The sequence below is a fragment of the Theobroma cacao genome, chromosome 1 (assembly GCF_000208745.1).
Source record: "Theobroma cacao cultivar B97-61/B2 chromosome 1, Criollo_cocoa_genome_V2, whole genome shotgun sequence".
NCBI classification, from domain to species: domain Eukaryota; kingdom Viridiplantae; phylum Streptophyta; class Magnoliopsida; order Malvales; family Malvaceae; genus Theobroma; species Theobroma cacao.
The window spans coordinates 4,557,574-4,579,433 of record NC_030850.1 but is presented as its reverse complement, the minus strand read 5'-3'; the positions used below and the strand labels follow the sequence as shown (position 1 = coordinate 4,579,433).

At 36.5% G+C, this 21,860-nt stretch overlaps 4 protein-coding genes across 4 annotated transcripts; 2 read left to right on the top strand and 2 right to left on the bottom strand.

The window, feature by feature from the left end:
• LOC18611459 lies at positions 2,493 to 5,854 on the top strand. The gene is made up of 2 exons (XM_018113904.1): positions 2,493 to 3,831; positions 5,253 to 5,854. The coding sequence occupies exons 1-2, from the start codon at positions 3,363 to 3,365 to the stop codon at positions 5,300 to 5,302; spliced, it is 519 nt and encodes a 172-aa protein (XP_017969393.1). The 5' UTR covers positions 2,493 to 3,362; the 3' UTR covers positions 5,303 to 5,854.
• On the top strand, positions 7,731 to 12,220 carry LOC18611458 (protein NETWORKED 2D). The gene is made up of 2 exons (XM_007047719.2): positions 7,731 to 8,288; positions 9,009 to 12,220. The coding sequence occupies exons 1-2, from the start codon at positions 8,195 to 8,197 to the stop codon at positions 12,008 to 12,010; spliced, it is 3,096 nt and encodes a 1,031-aa protein (XP_007047781.2). The 5' UTR covers positions 7,731 to 8,194; the 3' UTR covers positions 12,011 to 12,220.
• LOC18611457 (nicotinamidase 1) lies at positions 12,423 to 15,975 on the bottom strand. The gene is made up of 5 exons (XM_007047718.2): positions 15,470 to 15,975; positions 15,147 to 15,330; positions 14,917 to 15,050; positions 14,586 to 14,771; positions 12,423 to 12,816 (listed from the first exon to the last, which is right to left on the bottom strand). The coding sequence occupies exons 1-5, from the start codon at positions 15,608 to 15,610 to the stop codon at positions 12,712 to 12,714; spliced, it is 750 nt and encodes a 249-aa protein (XP_007047780.2). The 5' UTR covers positions 15,611 to 15,975; the 3' UTR covers positions 12,423 to 12,711.
• Positions 16,890 to 21,219, bottom strand: LOC18611456 (protein ecdysoneless homolog). Its single transcript, XM_007047713.2, has 5 exons — positions 20,037 to 21,219; positions 19,025 to 19,363; positions 18,708 to 18,838; positions 17,677 to 17,834; positions 16,890 to 17,327 (listed from the first exon to the last, which is right to left on the bottom strand). The coding sequence occupies exons 1-5, from the start codon at positions 21,134 to 21,136 to the stop codon at positions 17,148 to 17,150; spliced, it is 1,908 nt and encodes a 635-aa protein (XP_007047775.2). The 5' UTR covers positions 21,137 to 21,219; the 3' UTR covers positions 16,890 to 17,147.

Sequence of the window (21,860 nt, the reverse complement as noted above, 5' to 3'; positions counted from 1 at the left end):
TCAAAATCCAAATTAATTCCCGATTAAAAATTGAGTCAAATATGCAACAAGATCTGTTTGGACCCCATTTTTATTTACTCTTCAACATTTGTCATTAAGAAAATAAAATTTTTATCATATCTTTTCTCAGCAAAAGAAAACCATAAATTGTAACTCTTATTTTTGGAGAACTTTATATCACAACCACAAAGTCAAATTAAGCTTGCCATTGTTAAAAGTGCCCTGCTTAAGATTTTTCGAGGAGAAATCTCCACCAAGATTGTCTCCTGTGTGTTGTGTACTTTCCTAGTAAAAGCTTTAGGATTAAAGATGAAGAAAAAAAAATTTCCAAATAGAAAAATGGTGCATAGCGAAAGAAAGAGAAAAAGAAAGCAGATTCGCTCCAAGACTTTTCTTACGTCTTAAATATTTTCCGCGTAAATGACTTCTCTCAGATAAAGATATTTCAATGACATCTTTTCCTTTATTCTCCCACTTCCTGTTTATCCATCTACTAGTCATTATCTCTTTTGAAATATCAAAGAAAGGGTTAGGAAAAGAGGAAGCCATTTCGTGTAATAAGGGTTAACAGGACATCAAGTTACTGCTCCCATGGCTTCTTGGAAATTGCTTGTGTTTTTGGTTATTCTCTTTTTGTTTACCGAAAATCAATATGGTCTTCAAATTGAAAAGACTTAATCATTTCAATTATGAAAATAAAGTAAGTTTACGAGTGCATTTGACTTTGTGGGTGGGACGGTAAACGAAATAATCTGCTTACTTTAAGATTTGAAACATTTTATCTTTTTATTAAGAAAGCAAAAGGTAAGGAAAAGAAGGTTAAAAATATAAGCATTATCTTTTATTTTATCTCCGTGTCCATGAACTGCTATACAAAGACTTTTGCTGCTCTTCATGCTGCCGAAAAACTAATGATGCTTTCCAACCAGTGGACCATTTGCAGAATCGCAACAGAAAGGGCAATCACCACCCTATGAAATGAGGTTCATTCTCCCACACAAAAGAAATAAATATTTGGACTGCAGGCACAAAAGCTGTCAACTTTTCTATCCAATTAGCACCTAAAAATATAAAAGCAATGAATTCTTACGTCTGTAGAGTTCAAGAAGAATCATCTAAACAAAAGGAGGAATGGAACAATGAATTGCCTGTCACGATTCAAGTTTAAGTACTAATAATTTAATAATTTTCTTAAATTTAAATTTAAATTACTAATAGTAATTAATTTAAATTTTTAATAATCACATTCATATATATTACAAAATAAAATACCACAAGACTAACTCAATTTGTCCATATTAATACTTGAACTTGATTTCGAGTCTTCTAACCTAATCCTCAACTCTTTATTGATGTCAATATTGAAAACTCGGTTCTCCTGTGAAGTACCATATATGCAGAACCAAACAATTTATCGCCATCAACACAAGAAGAAGAAAAAAAAAAATCTAAGGGACAGCACATGCACACAGGCTAATATGCCTCAAGCCTAAAACTTGTCTTCATAAATTGGTATAGTGAACAAGTTGACATGAATGAACCACAAGACAAGGAGAAGTGATCTCAAGGATAAATCATCCTTACAATATGTGAAAGGTCAAGTCATTGATTACTGCTAAACATTGCTTCACTTATTAAAGGAAACAAAAAGTACTTCAATCATATTATGAAGCCATGAAAGAGTTAAAAATAAAATAAAAATCATTCAAGTAATTTTACTAAGGTTCAACTAAGTTTTCATCTTTCTTTTGCCCAAGTGGGGGTTTTTTATTTAGTTTGTTAGCGTTTTTAAAAATAAATATAAGTAAATCAAATAAACAGACAAAAATTTAACTAATCATATGTCAAACTTAATTTTAAATTATATATATATATATATAATTATTATCAAACATTTAAATTACGTAAGATAAGTGTTTTCAGTTTTATTTCCTTTTCAATTCACATTAATTTCATTTTCAACCTTTAATCTATAATTGAACATTAAAGTAATTTAGTTAATAATTATAATTTTTTGGTATATCATTTAACCAAATAAAACATGGTTTATTTGGCAAAACCTTGCTTGTAAGTAATTAAAAATCTAAAGAAGCTACTAATAATTAATAAAAGATTGCGTACAAAATTTAATTAGGCAAAGCCCAAATTCAACATATTATAATAATAATCTAAACTAATTATTTATAGGTTAACAAGGGCTGAGCTAACGTGTCAACCGCTACAACGCCGTGAGCACGCAATGATTGGATTTTACGACACCCACGTAAGCAAAATCTGGACGGTTCTCGCTCCCTCTTGTCGCCAGATCAAAGGTTAAATAAATTTTTAACCAATTATCTGTTTGTTTAGTAAAAATATCCTTTAATCATTCCCCCACACCATTGCATCTGGGCCGTCCGATGTGCTTGGACTAAAAAACTCATACTTAAAAGAAAAAAATACTAATTAAAAAAATGTCTCTATAAATTCTAGAAGGACACTGACTCTTGATTGTCACAGTAGAGCGAGAAACCTAGAGAGGGAAAGTGAAGAAAGAAATGGAGATGAGTGAGAGATAGTAAATTTTAGGGTTTTCGATTATCCCTTCAATTTTTAATCGATTAAAATTTTCCTTCTCTCTCTACAGTTTGTTGAATTTAACCCTATTTTTATCAGTGAATTCAACCGTGTATTTTATTTGCCCTCTAAAAAGCTTGGATTTTTCGTTTTCCTCTGGTGAAGCGGTCGGTTTTGTTGATTTTCCGGTGAAACATTTTTTTCTCGGTTTTGGTTTCCTCGGTAGACCGTTTGATCCTTTTCCGATCCCGGATTATCCCGATTTTCCCCGGAACGCAATATCTTTGAATCATAATCGAATCGCCGATTCTAAAAATTTTGAGCTTTTAGCGGCGTTTCAGTTCTGTAAAATTAAAATATTTGATTTAAAAAAGTTTGTCTTTTTTTCACTTGGAGCAAAGGTTCTAAATTTGGGACTTCTAAGGGCTTTTGTGTTTTTGGTGACTTTGGTTGCACAATTTTGAGGAAAGAAAAAAGGGTCATTAAACTGTAGAAAAAAGAAAACAGTGGTATTAGAAAATGACCCATTTTATTGGATAAATTTGTTTGGGCTTGAGTTTTTTTGAAGAAAATCTATAGTGAAGACAGTTTGCTTGAGCTTAATTTAGAAGCTTTTATTTTTTTGCTTCAATTGTTATTCAAAAAATTGTTGGATTTAATTAAAATCTTTCCAAATTTTGATCTTCTTTTTTAATTATCAAACTCAATTGATCATTTCCTAATTTAGTGGTTAACTGCAAGAAAAAGTAACCATTTTGACTTAAAAAGGAAGAGGATTTATGTAGTTTTAAGGTTGTTCCAAAAAAATGGCAGTTTCCTTTCCTGGTTTTCCATGGTGGTTTTGGGGTGGTGGAAGTAAAGAGAAACAACCTGTTTCAAATGGGTCTTCTTTAAATTCTCTGAATTCTTCTTCTTCTGATTGGGGCTTGGGGTTGAGAGAGTCTGAAACTGTTAAATTCCAGACAAAAATAACCCCAAAGAAGGGAAAGGGACAGTGGCAAAGTTGTGAAGAGAGGAGGGTGGTTGATAAAGAATGCGATATCGTGGTAGTTCCATCAGATGGCATGCATTTGTCTGGATATGAATCAGATGGTCCAGAATGGTCCATTGGGTGGGAAGAGCCCCACGGTCCTGGCTTTCAAGGTGATGGTGAAGATGATGGTGGGTTTGCTGTGCTGGTTCCTTGTTATAGACCTGGTTGCAAGGAAATCGTAGAGGCCTCTAATAACCAGCTCTTGTGTGCAATCAGGAACCTCCCTAATGGCTTATCTTCTGGTAAGAGCTTATTCCTATAAAAATCTATTTAATTCCTTTGTTCATTTATGATATTATTTTGATTGATTGTGCATTGACACCTAGAATCAGCTTGTTAGTGGAACTGTTCAAATTTAACCTGTGCCATTGAATTTTATGGCACGGTGTTTTGTGAGAATTGATTGGTTCTATGGCATCTTAAATGCTCGTCTGTCTTGGAAGCTACAGTTTTAACTTGTTCAGGTTAAAAGGCTTCATATCTGTCTTTGTCAAGAAGTTAAGATTGTTCTTCATGCCTTTCTGTGTCTAACTGTAAGGTTTTGCTATCTCTATTAAACAAATATCACTGTTCTGTACTCGGAAGCTAATTGGAGAAGTATAGTTTAACGAGAATTTTGCCTTGTTTTCTAGAAATTAGGTCCCTTATAGCCCATTTAACAAGGCAATATCATGTAATTTGGCTGCAACTTATAGCATACTTTCATGTTCACTGCACTCAATCCTTGCAGCATACATCACTTCAATTAAAGAAAGCCTCGATGGAATTTAAATTTTAATGAAACATGAACTTCACACTTGCAATTGTTAACTAGATGCTTTAAACTTGATGTAGTGTGGAGAGTGTTCAAGTGACTACATGCAGCCTCTAGTTTCGTTCCTTTTAAACAACGTATAGGAAAAGTATAAGATGATGTGCTTTGACATGCAGAACTTTTGTTGTATCCTCATTTTTTCTTTTTCTTTTTTTTGGTTGTGGTGGTGGGGGGCACAGAATGCCAAGAAAAGAGTGTTACAAATTAGGATTTTATGAGGTATCTCCCTTCTGAGATAATTGGTAGGTATCATTGATGCAACTTATCCAAATGATTTAGAAAACTTTGCAGGATCAATTTTCAGAGTCTTAGTTATTCTTGCTGCCATTTTAGGGCCAACCTTTCTTTCTTCCAACCTATTTCTTGCGAGCTGCTTCCTGAGTGGCCCTTTGTAGTTTTAGGCAGCAGCAGTTCATGTTTACCTTAGTCTAACTGAGAACAGACATGAGTTTGCCCAATACTATAATTTTATTATTTGATGCAGTTTGCATACACTTATTAATATCAGACAAGTAACCATAGGGAGCTGCTTGGTAGTATGCCTCTGGACAATATTGCAAACATTGTCGATCAATGATGAACTGTCTGTGTGAATAGCTTTTTATGGTAGGGGGTTTGGCTTTTGACTTGTTAGCTTATCTCTTTAAATTCTGTTGAATTCCATAATCCCTACTTATGACTTATGAGTTTGGTGTTTCTTAGTTAATAAAAGATGTTTATACATGTTCTTTTGACAGAAATTGCTGCATTGGGTGTTTCTTGCCATTAACTTTGTTGCTCTTTTACATGGGCCTAAGATTTTTTTCATGCACACTTTAACTTTTATTTGCATTTTGGTCAAATATGCAGAGGGAAGCAACTCTATGCAGCAGTGGTTCTCTTCTCTTCAGAACTTCTGAAAGCCTAGAACTGGCTGCTTGAATGTTGATAAGTTTCTGTTAATATTTCAGCCTTGGAGTACTCTTGAAGAAGTAATCTTATTATAGTATCAGAGAATAATGTAAAAAGAATAGCAAGCGATGGTAGAGATGAATGGTAGGATCTGCATCAACTTCTGATAGAATGCAGAGGACCGACATCCATGGAGAATGGAGATGCACAGAGGATGCTTTATTCTCTGCTTCAAGAAGACACTTGTTCTCAGGATTTTACTCTGTTTTGTTAGTCATCCTTCCTGCTTACATGCGTTGAATTGATATCAGGAAAAACAATGATATGATGGAGAGTCTTTTTGTTTTCAGTAAATAGTATTACTGTGAATACGATCCTTGCTTTTCAGCTCACCGCTACTGTGAATAATTTTGATATTTTCCTCGAGTAATCTACCGTCCTATCAATTCTGTAAATCCTTTTTTGACCTCTACCATGAGGATTATTTTTCTGTTATATTTTGCTGCATTCTTGTATTGATCGATTGCATGTTGTTTAGTTTGTGTCATGTAGTTACTTATGTAAATGAGAGCTCCAAGAGTTTGTGCTTTGTGGTCGATGATAGCTAAAATTAATCTAGAACACTCGGTCCCCAGCTGCAATTGTTCAGTAGAAACAGAAAAAGGGAGAGTTCATGAGCAATGCAAAGAGGTGTCACTTCACTCTTTTGACAGAAAAATATTGCCCAAGGTTTCGTCTCTCGCTACGGAGCGGGTCCTCAAAGTTGTTCTGCTGCTTCTTTTCTTCCTCTCAACAGCAACCTCACGCTGTGAAGGTGGTCCACATGGTTCTGTAATTCTGAATTGCAATAACAAATGAGTTCCTCAAATTTCATACCATCAATAAAAAGAAAAAAAAAATTGGAAATACTATTCTTGGCTCCTAGCTCAGTGGGCCTTGCATATGGACCACTTGAGTTGCGGTTTTAATATGATGAAATCGTGCAGTGATGAAATCAGTTCTCGGTGCTTGCTGTGATCACATGAAGATCCTGCAGTTGTTGCCATAAAGCTTAAAAAAAGGAGGGGCTTCTTGAGAGCGTGCGTTACATGCTGATCTTGCAGTCCCAAGTCTCATTCTCACCTTTACCATTCCATGTCTAACCCCACATAACCAGTTTGCCTTGGCAATGACGCCCACTAGCTTTTACTCTAAGCAACGATTCAAGTAATCTTTGGTAAAGTGTTGTTGAGAGCATGGTTTTGTCTGGAAAGAAAAGCTGTGCTCTATGGGTTGCCTCTTTTGGCCCCATGTCTGGAAAGTAATCAAGGCCCCCTCCCCAGTCCCATGTCTTCCCATCTTTTGGCAGTCATGACATGCAAGCCATGATTCAAATTATTGTTGAAAAATTTTAGGTTGCTGCTACCAGGCTTGCCATCATTTTATTGTTCAAGATAATCTTTATAGATTTTCACTTCTTGTCCTTATTATCACTTTATTTTAATTGAAAGACGAGTCCCTTTCATTTAGGAAGAAGGGGAAGCGGTTTATTGCTACAATTCCTTGATCAACATAAAGCTATTGCAATGAGAGTATCAGGAGCTTGGCTTGCGGATGACAACGAAATAACTAGATTGTTAATCTTAGAGAAGTTGTGTCTGTTCTCCCTTCCTTTCGAAAGAGACCATTGCTAATATTATAACCATTTTATTTAAGGCAAGAATGTGACAATGTGCTAATTTTTGAAGATCCAAAGTTAGTAAACGTTGTTATCCATGTCATAATCAAAATTCTCTTCAATAAATTTTTCATTAATCTTAAATAATTAAGATGTTTTTATCATCATATTCATATTATGATAAAATCAAACTTTTATCAAAAAAATACGTTATGTTTTGTTACAAATCATTCACGTAAATTTATCTTTATATTAAATTTTTTAATAGTCAGGGATTCTTTGTTCTTATCAGTTCAACGTTTCTACCATGGGAGACTTGGAAGTTTTCATTTGGTTACCGAAATGAAGCCAGGGAGGCCTAAAGGGCAATTAGCTAGAAATGCTGAACGCTTTGTGCTTTTAATTCTCAAAAAATGGGTCCCCTCCCAAAAATATATACCAACAGAGATACCTGTACTTGCTTATTCAATTGATTAGGGCACCTAACTTTGATCTTCAAACACTCCCCTATTAAAAGCATATCCTTTTACAAAAGCTGTTTAGTCTTTCAGACGAGGAGATTCCAAGTCCAGTCGGTGACAGACTGACAGATTACTTGGCTTAAACAACTTTTATTTCCTAATAAAAATGGATTGTTTTCCCACACCTTTGAAAACCTTTGTAATTCATTCCCCTATGGAAAATGGAAAAAGTCGGTTAAAAGAAGTATCCTAAAGCATGAAAGTGGGGTGCCCTAAACACCCTGGAAACAGACAAGAATGCCACGTGGAGACGGACCACTGGCTGAACCCTTTGAACTGCTTTGTTTTTGTTTTTTAAGTTGCGATGCCACTTTCATGGCTTATTTTAATGCAAAGAGAAGAAATAAGGCTTTCCATTGCTTCAACAATATATTCGGGCGAAGTTTGCTCCCCTCCATGATCTTATAACAAAAACAAAAGATACAGATTTTTTTGTTGCACGTTTCCTTGTCAAAACCAAGACTTTTTTTTCCTTCTGCTTCTTCTTCTTTTGCCTTTCTCTTCCCTTCGCTTTTTCCTTATTGGCTTCCATGTCTTCGCTTTGTTTTATAGAGAGATAGATAAGATACAAAGCTAAAGCTAAAGAGAGAGAGAGAGAGGTGTAGAGTTTTGCATGCTTTTGGGGTCTTAACAGAAACAAAGAACAGAGACTTTTTTGTTTCTACATGTTTTTGGTATTGCAGTTCTTTCAATAGAGAAGAAAAGGGTGATAAGGTAAAAATATGTTGCAAAGAGCTGCAAGCAATGCGTATTCGTGGTGGTGGGCTAGCCACATCAGAACAAAGCAGTCAAAATGGCTGGAACAAAACCTTCAAGGTATTTATGTTTTTCCTTTATGTTGAAAGCATAATCATTTCTGGGTTTTTGTTGTTGTTTTTTGATTCTCTTTGCTTTTCCCTTTTTGAATGGATTTTTTTTATGAATGAAAGCTGAAATTTTGGCCTGGTTGATGTAAAATCATCATCATCATATATAGATAGTTTAGTCCTTTCTGATAATTTTGATGCAAATGACACATTGTAAATGCAGGTAGACAGATGGAGTTTAAATTCATTGTGATTTATGATCCAGCATCTTCATTGCATGTTCTTTTATTTTTCTTTTAAAAATTTGTATATTATTATTTATTTTCTGGCACAATTAAATGAAGCAATGATCTCCTAACAGTCAGAAAAATCTATTTTTGTACAACCTTATTACAATTAATTCCCTTTTAAAGTCTATATTTCTGATCATGAATTAGTTTAGATCAATAGCAGGGACTCAATTTACTCAGTCCATGATCTACCTAAGGTTAAATTTTGATCAAATCTCTGTTTCCATATTATTGAAATGGTAAAACTTAAGAGGAAAATCTAAGAAAAGATAAAGAATCCATCCACCAAACTTATGATTATATGTGGTAACAGCTTAGGAATACGTATGAAGTTGGTGCTATAATTTATCAATGATCAACTAGTTTTTAGCTTTGAAATACTCAAGCTGTATCTGTATGCAATTGGAAAACTCTATGAGAAAATACAATGGGAATTGCAGATATGGAGGAAAAAGTAGCTAGCGTGCTTAAGCTCATCGAAGAAGATGGAGACTCCTTTGCCAAGAGAGCAGAAATGTACTACAAAAAGAGGCCAGAACTGATACATTTTGTGGAAGAATCCTACAGAGCTTACCGTTCCTTAGCTGAACGGTATGACCATATATCAACAGAGCTGCAAAATGCAAACAACACAATTGCTTCTGTTTTTCCAGAGCAAGTCCAGTTTGCGATGGATGATGAAGAGGAAGATGGCTCACCAAAATTTCCAAAGAAGTCTTCAGAAAACTCAAAAGCCAATATCCCCAAGGTTCCGAAGCTTCCTATCAAAGATTTAAAGGGTTTAATAACATCAGCCACGAAGAAAATGCAACCTAAGAAATCAAAAAAAGCCACTGCCACTGCAGTTCCTAAGTCTGGTTTGACCAAGGCTCAGGGACTTGAGGAGATTGACAGGCTTCAGAAACGAATTCTCGCATTGCAGACTGAAAAGGAGTTTGTTAAGAGCTCTTATGAGAGTGGGCTGGCAAAGTACTGGGAAATAGAGAATGAGATAAAAGAAATGCAAGAGAGAGTTTGCAGTTTGGGAGATGAATTTGGTGAAGGTAGGGTCATTGAAGATGATGAGGCTCGAAATCTGATGGCGGCAACGGCTTTGAAATCATGCAAAGAGACTTTGGATCAGCTGCAGGAGAAACAGGAGAGATCAGTCATAGAAGCAGAAGTGGAGCAGAGAAGGATCAAAGATGCCAGGGATAAGTTGGACTCTCTCAAGAACGCATTTCTCTTAAACGAAGTCAGTGAGGAAAAGCCATCTGGCGCAGATAAATCAGAAATAGCAGTGCAAAAGTCTAAAAGATTGGAACAGGAAGTGAGTGACACAACCCAAAAGAAAAAAGACTTGGAGTCTTTAAGGGAGAAGATTAAGGAGCACTTTGAAGTTGGCCTTGGTGAATCTTTGACTGTGACAGAAATGGCGGAGAAGATTGATGAACTTGTGAACAAGGTGATCAACTTAGAAACTGCAGTCTCTTCTCAGACAGCTCTTATCCAAAGACTAAGAACAGAGACTGATGAGCTCCAAGCCCAGATTCGGACCTTGGAAGATGATAAGGCCACGCTGATTGATGGAAAAAAAGATTTGAGGAACAAGCTAAGGGAGATGGAGGAGAAGTTGCACGGGATTCAGGGTTTGAACCAGAGCATTGAAGACCAAAACAACAACCTCCAAACACATTTTACTGAAGCACATTGTTATCTTGATCACCTTTCTGAGAAAATGAATAGTGTGCAGCCAGATGAGGAGCTTGAAAGAGAGAAGAGCTGTTCCGTGGAAGTGATATTGTCAAAGGAGAAGATCAAAGATAGTGACAAGAAGCCAGAGAAGGTGAAAGCAGGCAAGGAGTGTGAGGTCGCTGATGCATCCGGAAGAGAGAACTCTCCGGCTGAAGTCAAATCCCAAAAAGAGTCTGAAGAACAAGAGAGCAAGAATCGGAATCCAAGTGATGGGTGCAAAATTCTGCAGAGTGCAAAACCAGAGGAGATGGTCTCAGCCTCAAGTTCTTTACGAAAGGAAGGGGACTCTCTGGTTAAAGTTGAATCATCCAAAGAGCCAGAACAAAAAGGAGAAAAAGTTGATCATGATGATGGCTTTACAAAGGGTGGGGATGCAAACTTGGAAGGGAAGGAAGAGGTGAAAGTAAAAGAGAGGGAGGATGCAAAAGAACATGATTTCATTACAAGTTCTGTAAATGGAGGTGTTAGCCATGAAGCTTCTAAGCCTTCAGAGAATTGTGAAGACCTGATAGACAAAGTTGATGAGCAAGCTTCTTCACAGACAGTGGACACTCTTGCCAAAGTTGAACCAAACGAACAGGAAAGAGGCCAAGAGGATGAGCCAGACTGGAAGAAGTTGTTCTTGAAAGGTATGGAAGACAGAGAGAAGAATCTATTGACGGAGTATACTACAATGCTTCGAAACTACAAGGACACCAAGAAGAAGCTCACGGAAGTGGAGACAAAGAACCAGAATGGCCTGTTTGAGATAACATTGCAGTTAAGGGAACTGAAGAGCACTAACGCCATGAAAGATGAAGAGATTCGGTCCTTACGTCAGAAACTAAGCCTTTTCCAAACGGGTCTTGGTGAAAGCAATACTGACCAATATGTTGAAACTCGAGTAAGTTCTGAGAAATCAATATTGACTGAAACCTCCACGACACCAGAGAAAGAATTACAAGAAGACCTTGGAGTAATGCTAATTAACCAGTCTCAAACTACTTCAGCAGTTGAAGAAAAGTTCCGGATGAACATTGATGAACTGCTAGAGGAGAACTTGGATTTCTGGTTAAGATTCAGCACTGCATTCCATGAGGTACAGAAATTTGAAACGGCAGTGAAAGACTTAGTAGCTGAGGCATCAAAACTAGAGGAAAGACAAAAGCAAGATGGAAGTAGCACTGCAAAATACTCTCTAAAATCCGATGTGCGACCATTATACAAACACCTCAGAGAAATACAGACTGAATTGACTGTCTGGGTGGAAAAAAGTGTATTACTAAAAGAAGAACTGAAGAACCGATTCTCATCTTTGTGTGACATTCAGGAAGAAATAACAAAGGCTTTGAAAGCAAGTGCTGAAGATGACGACTTCAAGTTCACAAGTTACCAAGCAGCGAAATTCCAAGGAGAGATTTTGAACATGAAACAAGAGAACAACAAAGTAGCAGATGAATTGCAAGCAGGTTTAGATCATGTAACAACACTACAGCTTGAAGTTGAGAGAACTCTGGCAAAGTTGACAGAAGATTGGGGGCTTTCTGGATCTAGGAGCCGTCAAAGTGGCCAACTGCCACATTCAGATAGTCGTTCTCGAGTTCCTTTGAGGTCATTTATCTTTGGTGTCAAACCAAAGAAGCAAAGGACATCCATCTTTTCCTGCGTACATCCTGCACTGCATCGGAAGTACAATGGTTTAAGACAAGGACTTGGTAGCAGTAGGTAAACTGTTTGGTTGTGTGTGTTAGCTTATACTATAATGGTTTCGTCCCTCTTCTCAAAGTTGCTTACTTTCCTTTTAGTGATACTTTCACAGAAGGCAACACTTTTCCTATTCTCATTTTGTTTATGAACTGGAAAAGCATGTTTTCTGTCGGCTGTAAATGTTTTATAGTCTGTAATTATCAACGTGAAAGGAATATTTTGTTTATCTGTATTCTTCGTTCTCATTCATCCAGAAGTTTAAGCAAAATTGCCTTGCTTGTTTCAATTCAACATCAGAGTGATGGGATCTCAGCCATTTCAAGTTATTTTCTACACCAATGACAGGTAAGAAAAGTTGGTGATAAGAACAGAGTCTACTTATCTAATGGTTTCCCCCAATTCTTCTTCCTTAGGGGCCGGCTGGAGGTTTGAACTATGGAGTGCATGCAGTAAGGATATAAGAATTATGGGAAACAGATGCCAAGTGAATCTTCAAAATACAGCTATTTGTCTCCCTTACAGTACAAACTAAACAAACCAGTAGCCTACACGTGGCTTGGTACTGACAAAGCTTAACAGAAATGAAAAGCATATAATAAACTAGTAAGTATCCTATTAATGAAACGATGCATACAGGCTCTGGTAAGTCATGTGTCCTTCACATCGTGATCATCTTCTTCTTCTTGGACACTGATTTCAAACTTGGAGCCAAACTAACTTTGTTTACAGGTCTGTATCACTTTCAACACACACAGCAAATGAGACCTCTGATACAACCCTGGCTCCCCTTCCCTTGGCAATGTACAGACCTATGTGATGCATGAGATCCTGCCATAGGAAAAAATTTCAAAAGAGTTTTTATCAAAAAGAAAACAAGCAGCCCAATCTTTTTGTTTTTTTTTTTACACATTTCTTTTTATTATTTGTAAAGGAAAAACTATTGTGGCTGATGAAGGAACCTTGAAAAAAAAATCTTTTGAATTCATTCTAGGCTAAGTAACTTAAAAAGCATCTTCACAGTAATGCAGTGTCTCTTTTTAAGCATTGCCTCGGTATTATTATGGGTTATCATTCTGCAATTATAACCACAGTACTTTATCCATTGTATTAAATTACGTTCTCAATGTCCAGTCTCAACCTTATTCTAGTATGCTGAAGCAAACAGTCAACGAGTAATCACTATTGTACTTGATCTCAGATCACAAACACTTTTGCAATCAAAAAAAAAAAAAAAGATTAGTTACTGTAGAAACACCTTCACATTAATGTAGTAACCAAGGGAAAATGATGTCTAAGAGAATTAATGACTCTCTCTATGTATATACATATGTGTGCGTGTAAGTCTGTTTAGGCGTTCCCCTCACTTGCATTTCTCAATATCCAGTTCACACCATATCTTCTTGTCTGCTGAAACTAAAAGCTAGAAAGCAAAGCCTTTTCTGCACACACACAGCAAATTCATCCTCAAGTACTGAATTTTAATGCTAATGCAAGCTCATTGGGGAATTCAACACTTCTCCAAAATACTTTCCTTAATACTTCTCTCCACCGTGTCTGATATTAATCATCCCAATTTCCATTGTGCAGCCTAACAGGTTATATTCATGCAAGCATCCATAGTAACTTGGTTTCTTATGTACAACTTTTGGCTGAAGGTATGATAAAAATCTAATGTCCAATTTAAGAACAAAAATTATCTAACTTCAGGCGTTACTGCCTTCAAAAAATGGAAGGTAATTTGAATCAAGATTAAAATATTAGCAATCAGTTTGTTTGAAATTTTAGAAACAATGATTTAAAATAATTTATAGTAAAAAAAAAAAATCAGTACAAACACCATAGCAGATCAAATGGTTCTTTCATGCCATCTAGTTGTGGTTCCTATGAGAAACCAGAAGAAGAATTGGATAATTGATATACAAGTGAAACTCCAAAAACAGAGTGAAGTCATATAGATGATTCGGTGATCAATCACTTTCTCCATGATGCCTATGTCCTATGAAATATGATATTGGCTGAGTATTCATTACTGATTTAAGTTTATATCTGAAAAAAAAAAAATCATCCTATCCACAATTGTGCTGTTGTTATTGACTATTTATTTTCTCTACTTCCTGACACATGGACTGCATTGGCTTCCAATGAAAATGGTTACCAAACGAAGCGTTTTAAAAGAAAGCATCTGTGGATAAAAAAACTCAAAAGAACTACGCTTGCATCAGTAACTTAATACTAACTTTTCTGCTTCTCACCAACCTCTGTAAGTTATTAGACTGTCACTTAGTATAGCATTCAAGACAGCTCATACTTTTTTTGCCAAGTTTCTATGAACTGTTCTTCCAAGAATCCCAAGAGCTATTATCCATATGATACCACTATAGTCTCTCTGATGGTGAACTAAATGTTCAAGACGTAATGAATTATTTATTCAATAATTAAAAGTAGAATGATGTGAGATTTGGAAAATTAAACTCACTGAATTACTTCACCAGGAGAAATGTTTTCTTAAATATCGAGCTTTTTAAGTTTAATGCATATCAAAATTGAACCAAACAAGGATTAAAATCTTAAAATCTGTTATCTATGATTTGAACTACCTGAGGATGAGCCAGAGCACCATTGATATCTTTGGCAACATGAACTGGAAGATCAAAAGTTGCACAAGCACTGGAGTATACAATCACATCCTCAAGAGGGGTAAGAATTTGGCGATTTCTGGCAGATAGAGTGGAACATACAAAATCCAATACACAAATATCTGTGCATATCCCTACAACCAGGATCTTCAAAATCCGAAAAAGGTAGATCAGAATAGACAAAATCTTATGTAAAACCATACATTAAGTCTTTCCCAGATACACTCAACCGAAGAGCAAAACTCAACAATCAAAACTGAACTGTCTCTTTGTAATTGTTAGAAATACTTACAGCTTTAATCTGATTATTTTTAACCCAATCAACAAACAAATTTGAACCATCTTCCTCAATTGAACCAAGGAACCCATCAATGCAATCTTTGCATTTAAGTGTTGCACTAGGCTCATTCTCTAGCCAATGGAGAGCTAAAATACATAAACATGCATGCCATTAAATTCATATTTTTAAAGGAAGAAATAAATGAGCATGAATAATAAGTAGTCATCAAAATAGCGAAGTACCAGGAACCAATCTTGCTTCATCAGTTCCAATAATGCAATGAGAAGGGTAAGGAGGCTCAGGAATATCAGGATGATGGGAATCAAGGAAAGCAAAAACAGGCCAATTTTTCTCACAGAACAGCTTGGCTAGTCTCACAGACTCTTCAACCATATCAGATATTTGTTTATCAGGTTGCCTTGGAGCCTACAGAAACAATACCCCACATTACCATTTATCCAAAATATAAAAGAAAAAATTAATTTAGCTTATCAAAAGCATGCAAGAGTATATAGGCAATGACACAAAATTGTATTACGGGAAAAAGAAAGTTTGGGAAAGTTACCAGATTTCCAGCTCCAACGGTGCAGAAGCCATTAACAACGTCAACAAGAACAAGACCAGTCTTAACATCTTGAGAAAGAACCAGAGAGCTTTGTTCCACAGGAAGATCCTTCTTCAACAAATCAATTGTCTTTGACACCATCTTCTTCTTATTATTCTTTGCTTAACAAACCCAAAAGAGACAATGAATAGGAACAGAGAAGGGCCAAGAATTCACATAGATATTTGTAAAGCAGTGGTTGAATGTGCTTTTGGCCACTTCAAATACGGCGTTGAATATATGAGAGATTCGATGATTACCGTTGGATCAGACAACAACTGTTGAAGATATGGATTCCTCGGAGGTGAGTGACGATTGCGGGATTTTTAAGGGGTGGGTCCAAGTTTGGAAGAAAAAAACAGCAGATGTCAAAAAAGACAGAACAAACCGAGCCACATAAAAAGAAAACTGAGATCCCATTTGTTAGCTTTTGGTCACTGGTGTCTCCTCCATCCCCATGGACCTTGTTTTCCACCTTTATTTATTTATTTATTTATTAAGCGAAGTGGATTGCTGGGATTATATATTTTTTCCAATATTGTCGTGGTTGTTGTTGTTGCTATCGAGTGATGAGGCTGATGGCTGGTAAGGAAGGATGAGATGTTACCGAATCATCATTTTCATTCAATACCTCCGACCTGGGCTTTCCTTGTTTTAAGAAAGAAGGCCGCCTAACTTCCACTTTCATAGGTCCCATGGGCACATTGACATCTCCAAGTTATAATGTTTTATTTTGTTAATTTTCAATTCTATAACTATAGAGTCAGGTTTCATTTAAGTCTTGTATAGTGACTGCTTCCTTTTCAGTGTTAATTCAGAAAAGTTACATTGTTGTAAAATTATAATACTGGAAGACATTATATGAAAGGGAACGCTTGTTTTCATGCAAAGGTACACAAAATTGTCTCCTCCATTGTTTGAGGACACTTTCCTTTATTCTGGATTAATCAAGCCAACAGCTTAACTTTCTTTAAATAACAAAGCAAACTATTCGACCTAGGCTGTCTTATTGTCGATTCAAACACAGAAAAATCCAAGAATTTTCACGAAGAAGGAAACCCTTCTTTACCAGAAAGATCTCATCTTTTGACCACTTCTTTTCTAGAAGGATTCATCTTCTTTCGGTAAGTATGCCAAAGATGCTACATTCTTCAATACCCGTTGATTCGTATACATCTTTCCTTTTTTTAATTTTGATCCGATAGTTTACATCTTTCTACATAGTGCTGATAGCACATCATCTGTTGTATCAAGTATGCTCGACTCTAACACTCAGCTCTGTTAAAAATTTGACTCTAGCACGAGGCTTTGTAAAAACTCCAAGTCTCTTTGCTCACAGTTCGCTCTTTAGACAGCAGGGTAACCCGCAAAGTCACAGGACTTGAAAATTTTATCAAATTATGACTCAAAAAATGACACAATAATTGTAATAACTGAAACACAACTTCAGAGTTTCAATAGATAATAGATTTCAAAAGCAACTTGCTACCTTAAGTTACAAGGAGGATGATGAAGCTACAATATATACAGTGAATTCCAGTGATTTCTCGGTACAATCTCCATATTGGAGTTTCCCCACAAAACCATGGACCCTGTAATACAAGTAAATAATTGAGCATGAGACCAAAGCTTACAGATCTCACTCGCCCTTACTGTCATCTTTAGGAAGCTGTACACCCATCAGCCCAAGCAAATTAGAAGTTGGGCCAGGAAGTCCTTGTTGACAAGAAAAAGAGTCAAGAAGGTTTTTAACAAGGTTGACATCCACGTCCACAGGAGTAAACTCTTCATCCATATCTTCTGTTGCATTTGATGTTCCCTGCAACGATATATTCATGCATTAAGGACCACATTAAAAACCATAAACTGCGATGGATAGTTGGTAGGCCATGTTGGCTACCCAAAACATAAAGCTTGTCTGGATTGACAGGGTTCTATATGTTTGGCTAGCATTGTCCTGTCTAGAGCAAGGCTGGGATGGCAAATGCCCGAAATTCAATATAAGAATTCAAGCGTGCAGAAGTCACTAGCTCTCCTGCCAACAAATGAGTTATATTCGCAGATCCTCTACTCAACAATACAACTCATGCCATTGATTACAAACAGTTAAACATTGGCATGTCATGTGAAGCCCAGTATAGTATCCCTACACAAAAGATGAAAGATACCTCATTTTTAAGGGAGGACTGTTCATTTGCATGAATGAAGCTTTTCTTGAGTGTAGAATTCTTCAGTTCGTAATTCATAGCATCAGAATAGGAATGCATGAAGGAATCCTCTCCATCCGCATTATGATCAGATAAGTCACTTCCATCCTCAGACTCATCTGCAGATTTCATTAATAAATTTGTTTAATCTGTATCAGCCCCCACAACATTTACAGAGAAGATATGTTATTCCTTGATCATATGCTAATGTCCCTGATTAATATAGTAGTGTTTATAAAGTAGAGAAAAGGGGCAGCTTCATGATCAATGACCAAAACCTCATCAGCAAAGAAAAGGGGCAGCTTCATGATCAATAACCAAAACCTCATCAACAAAGAAAAGGGGCAGCCTTTTTTTTTGTCAGTGTACCTTTTAGGGAAGAGGATGAAAGGATTGAGTTTGAGGGCGTTAAAGTATGACATAAATTTGCTTTAAAATGTCAGAACATCAAAAGATAAGCCACCTTGCATAGCACAAATCACCCAAACTGCCTTTTAACTTTACTATGACAATTCAAAAAGACAAAAAAAAGGAGCATATATAAAGGAGCCAGATTTCATTCATTGAACAATATATCCTAGTAACAGGTAAAGCAGTGTTTCTCAGATATTTAAATCATATAGATTCCAGAAATATATTGAGAATAAGGGCTGGGAAGAGAGAAAGTGAATTATCCATACAAGTTTCAGGTCAAAAAAATGAATATATATCCATATCAGAGAAATATAGATGACTACCATCATTCAAGCAACTTCTGGGCAATTAAACTCTTGCATAAAGGTCATGAAGAGAGCAAACATGCAGTGTATCCTGTTTGCACTAGAGATGATAGTTTTTCTGTGCGGGATATATGGTTAAGGTTGCATCTATTTCTTGGGTTATAAAAAAAAAAGGGTTGTATCTATTTCTCAAACAGGCTACCTCTGTCTGCTAAAAATAGATTGCAACTAGGTGGTCCTATAAGTGTAAATTGTCAGTGATGAAGAACTTACCAAAATCCATGTCTGAGGAACCTTCATCATCATCCACATCGCTAGCCACATCTTCTCCACCTTGATTTTTTATTACTGATTCCATGTCCTTAATAAAGCGCTCCACATCAAGTTCCACTTCCTTAGGATCCCTGCAAAGGGAGGTGAAAATATCAGAAGGAAAAGTGAACTATGCAATGTTTTAACTGAAAAGTTGGGCACATGAATTTAAAATTGAAAATCCCTTATGACTGGATTATTAACACATCACAATATCAACGAGCAAATCAGCGACAAATTTCATAGCAGAATAAGCTTTGATTAAAAGGTCCACCAACCTGTCTTCAGGAACCTCAGCTCCCTCATAGCTTGACATCTTATGGATAAACCCCTGCATGGTTTTCACAATATCACTAAGATCAAAACCTTCAGCCTTTGAGCTGGAGGATGGACCAGTATCCTGATGCTCTTTGGACTTCTTCTTCTTTTTACGATTAACCTCGTAAAGTTCCATCTCCTTTTGTCTATCCTGGAGAACAGAGTTCAACTCATCCTCTCCACTGTAAAGCCAAGAATCGTCATCCGAAGGTGGAATGTCATGATTCTTGAAATCATCAGCTGAATAGGTTAAAGAAAGAATCTCATCTATTTGTCTCACAGGAGCATTCAACATTTCACTGCAACAATCACCACATTCTCAGTCATACAACTATAACAGCGATAAGAAAAATGAGGCTTTTGAGAGAAAATGCTAACTCTGACCTCCCAACAAATGCAAATACGTATTTATCCAGACCATGTTCATAAATTGTTTAAATGTCTCTATAATATTAATATATTTAAGTAGACATGGGTTTTTTTTCCACATACAACTACACTGTCTCCACAAGACAAGCAGGATATCCAAGAGAGTGCTATCCAAGTTTGCTAAGCAAAGGTTCTCTTAAGCCATCAAAAACATCCGAACAACTGATTTTTAAAAACCCATCCTCCCAACTGAGCTAAAAAGTTACTCCTATAAAGCAAAAATTAAAAGTAAAAAGAAAAGAGAACATAGAAAGTGATTAAAAATGAACAACTGACTGAAATGCAACATAAATTCTAACATAATCTTTTCATATAAAAGTAATATCATGCATTTTGTTATTAAAGAAAAACAAATCTTTATTTTCCCTTTTTTTTTAAATTGTTAATATTTGCTTTTATATCAATATTAGATTTTAACTTTTAGCCTTTGGAAATACTAATAAATTAACAACCAAACTAAACCTAAACAGTGACAAGTAACAATCAAGCAAAACTTAAATTAAAGAGCTAATAAAACATTCAGGTAAGAAACTAGAGAAATACCTGGTCTTAGAAAACAAAGAACTATTCCGATAATACTCCTCAGCATTCTCCATCAACCTCTTATACTCTGTAGACCCAGGAATTAACCCTTTAAAATACCCACTCTTCTCCAAACTCTCCTTATACTTTTTCCAGCCACTCCCTTTCCCTTCTTCCCCTTCTTTCCTCTTTTCTTCATACATCATTTCAAACCCACACGCTATCTTCATCCCCAGCTCCGCCTCCACGTCACCCTTATTCGGCATCGGATAACACTTCGGCGCGTGAAAGTTTTGCTGCATTAACTGCGCGTACATTGCCCTCGACATCTCAACTGCCACGGTAACCATCTCTACTTCTTTCCCTCCCTTTAAAAACCGTTCCATCTTCGCCGCGTGTTTCATTGAATCAATATCCCGGTCGTAAAACCCTTCGACCGCTACAGAAATCAACGACGGCGCGTGTCTCAACACGTGCGCAACCGATACCGGAACCCGAACCCGGACCGTATGACTGTTCAATTTCGCTTTCTCCGGGTAATCCTCGATGCAATTACGAATGACGGATTGAACGGAATCTGGCGCCCGAGCAAGTTGTTCATTTTCTATTAGAAAGTTCAGGGATTCGGTCAGGGTTGGATTAGGGAGGGAGCGTTTGGGGATGATATGGAATTTGCCGCGTCGGATAAACGCGCGGTTTTGAGAGTTTTCGGGGTTAAGCCAACGGGGGAGGTGGAAAGCGGATTCGATTAAGAGGAACTCGCCGTCGGAGTCGTGGACATGGATGGAAAGGGAAGGGAAAGAGAGGGAAATTTGGAAGAGGAGGAAAACGGTGAACCATTCGTCGTTTAGGTTGTCACCGTAACGGACGTGGCCGTGGAGGTGAGGGAAAGGGTGGAAGGAAATGGTGAGAGTGAAGGGTTCATGCTGCCAAACGTACGAGGAAGTGAAAGGGGAAATGGAGTTGAGGATTTGGAGGTGGAGGGATTGAAGGGAGTCTTGGGAAAGGGAATTGTCTGGGTAGATGGAGTAAAATACGGTGTCTTCTGGGAGGCGAGAGGAGGCTTGAGAGAAGGGATTGAGGTGGTTTGGGTCTAGGTAAGGAGGCGGAGGCGTCTCCATGGACGGTGGTTGTACTGGCTAAGTTGTTCGTCCTGAATGCTCCTGAAGTATGTTGAGCGCAGTCCGCGTGAGATGCATACATACTACGCGGGCTAAGGCCAAGTTTTCAGGTTTTTTCGTTAAAATAAAAAATAGAAAACCCCTTGGAATATGAAATTGACCAAATTCTTGTGGATTTTAATGACGTAATTTGAGAATAAATTAGGTTTATGCATATTTCCCTTATTCAAAAATCCAACTTAGTAATAAACAGATAAAATTCGATTCTATTGTCTTGGATCCTTTACCTTAAAACAAAAATACACGAAATCTAATTCATTTTTCCTTTCCTTATAACTATATAAAAAAAAAAAAATCAACAACCTTANTCCTTACGAAATTACGACTTACGATTTTCTTTAATCTATTTTAATTATTTATTTGATAAAAATGCATTTTTTTTTTAGTTTTAAGCACTAAATTAGACATTTGAATGCATTATAAAACAATAAGAAGATATGATTGCAAAGCTAAAATGGAGACCACTTTTATTTTTATTTGCTACTTAAAAGGAAGGAATCATCATTTGTTTAATCCTTGAATAACAGATATAATTTAAGCTTTTTATGTGAGTCTGTCTCACATTTTGCACGTAAGTATCATTAGCTTACTGAATTTTGTTGTTTACACCAACCGAAAGCCATCAAAAAAGATAGCAACAATCATACAACATAATAATACTATA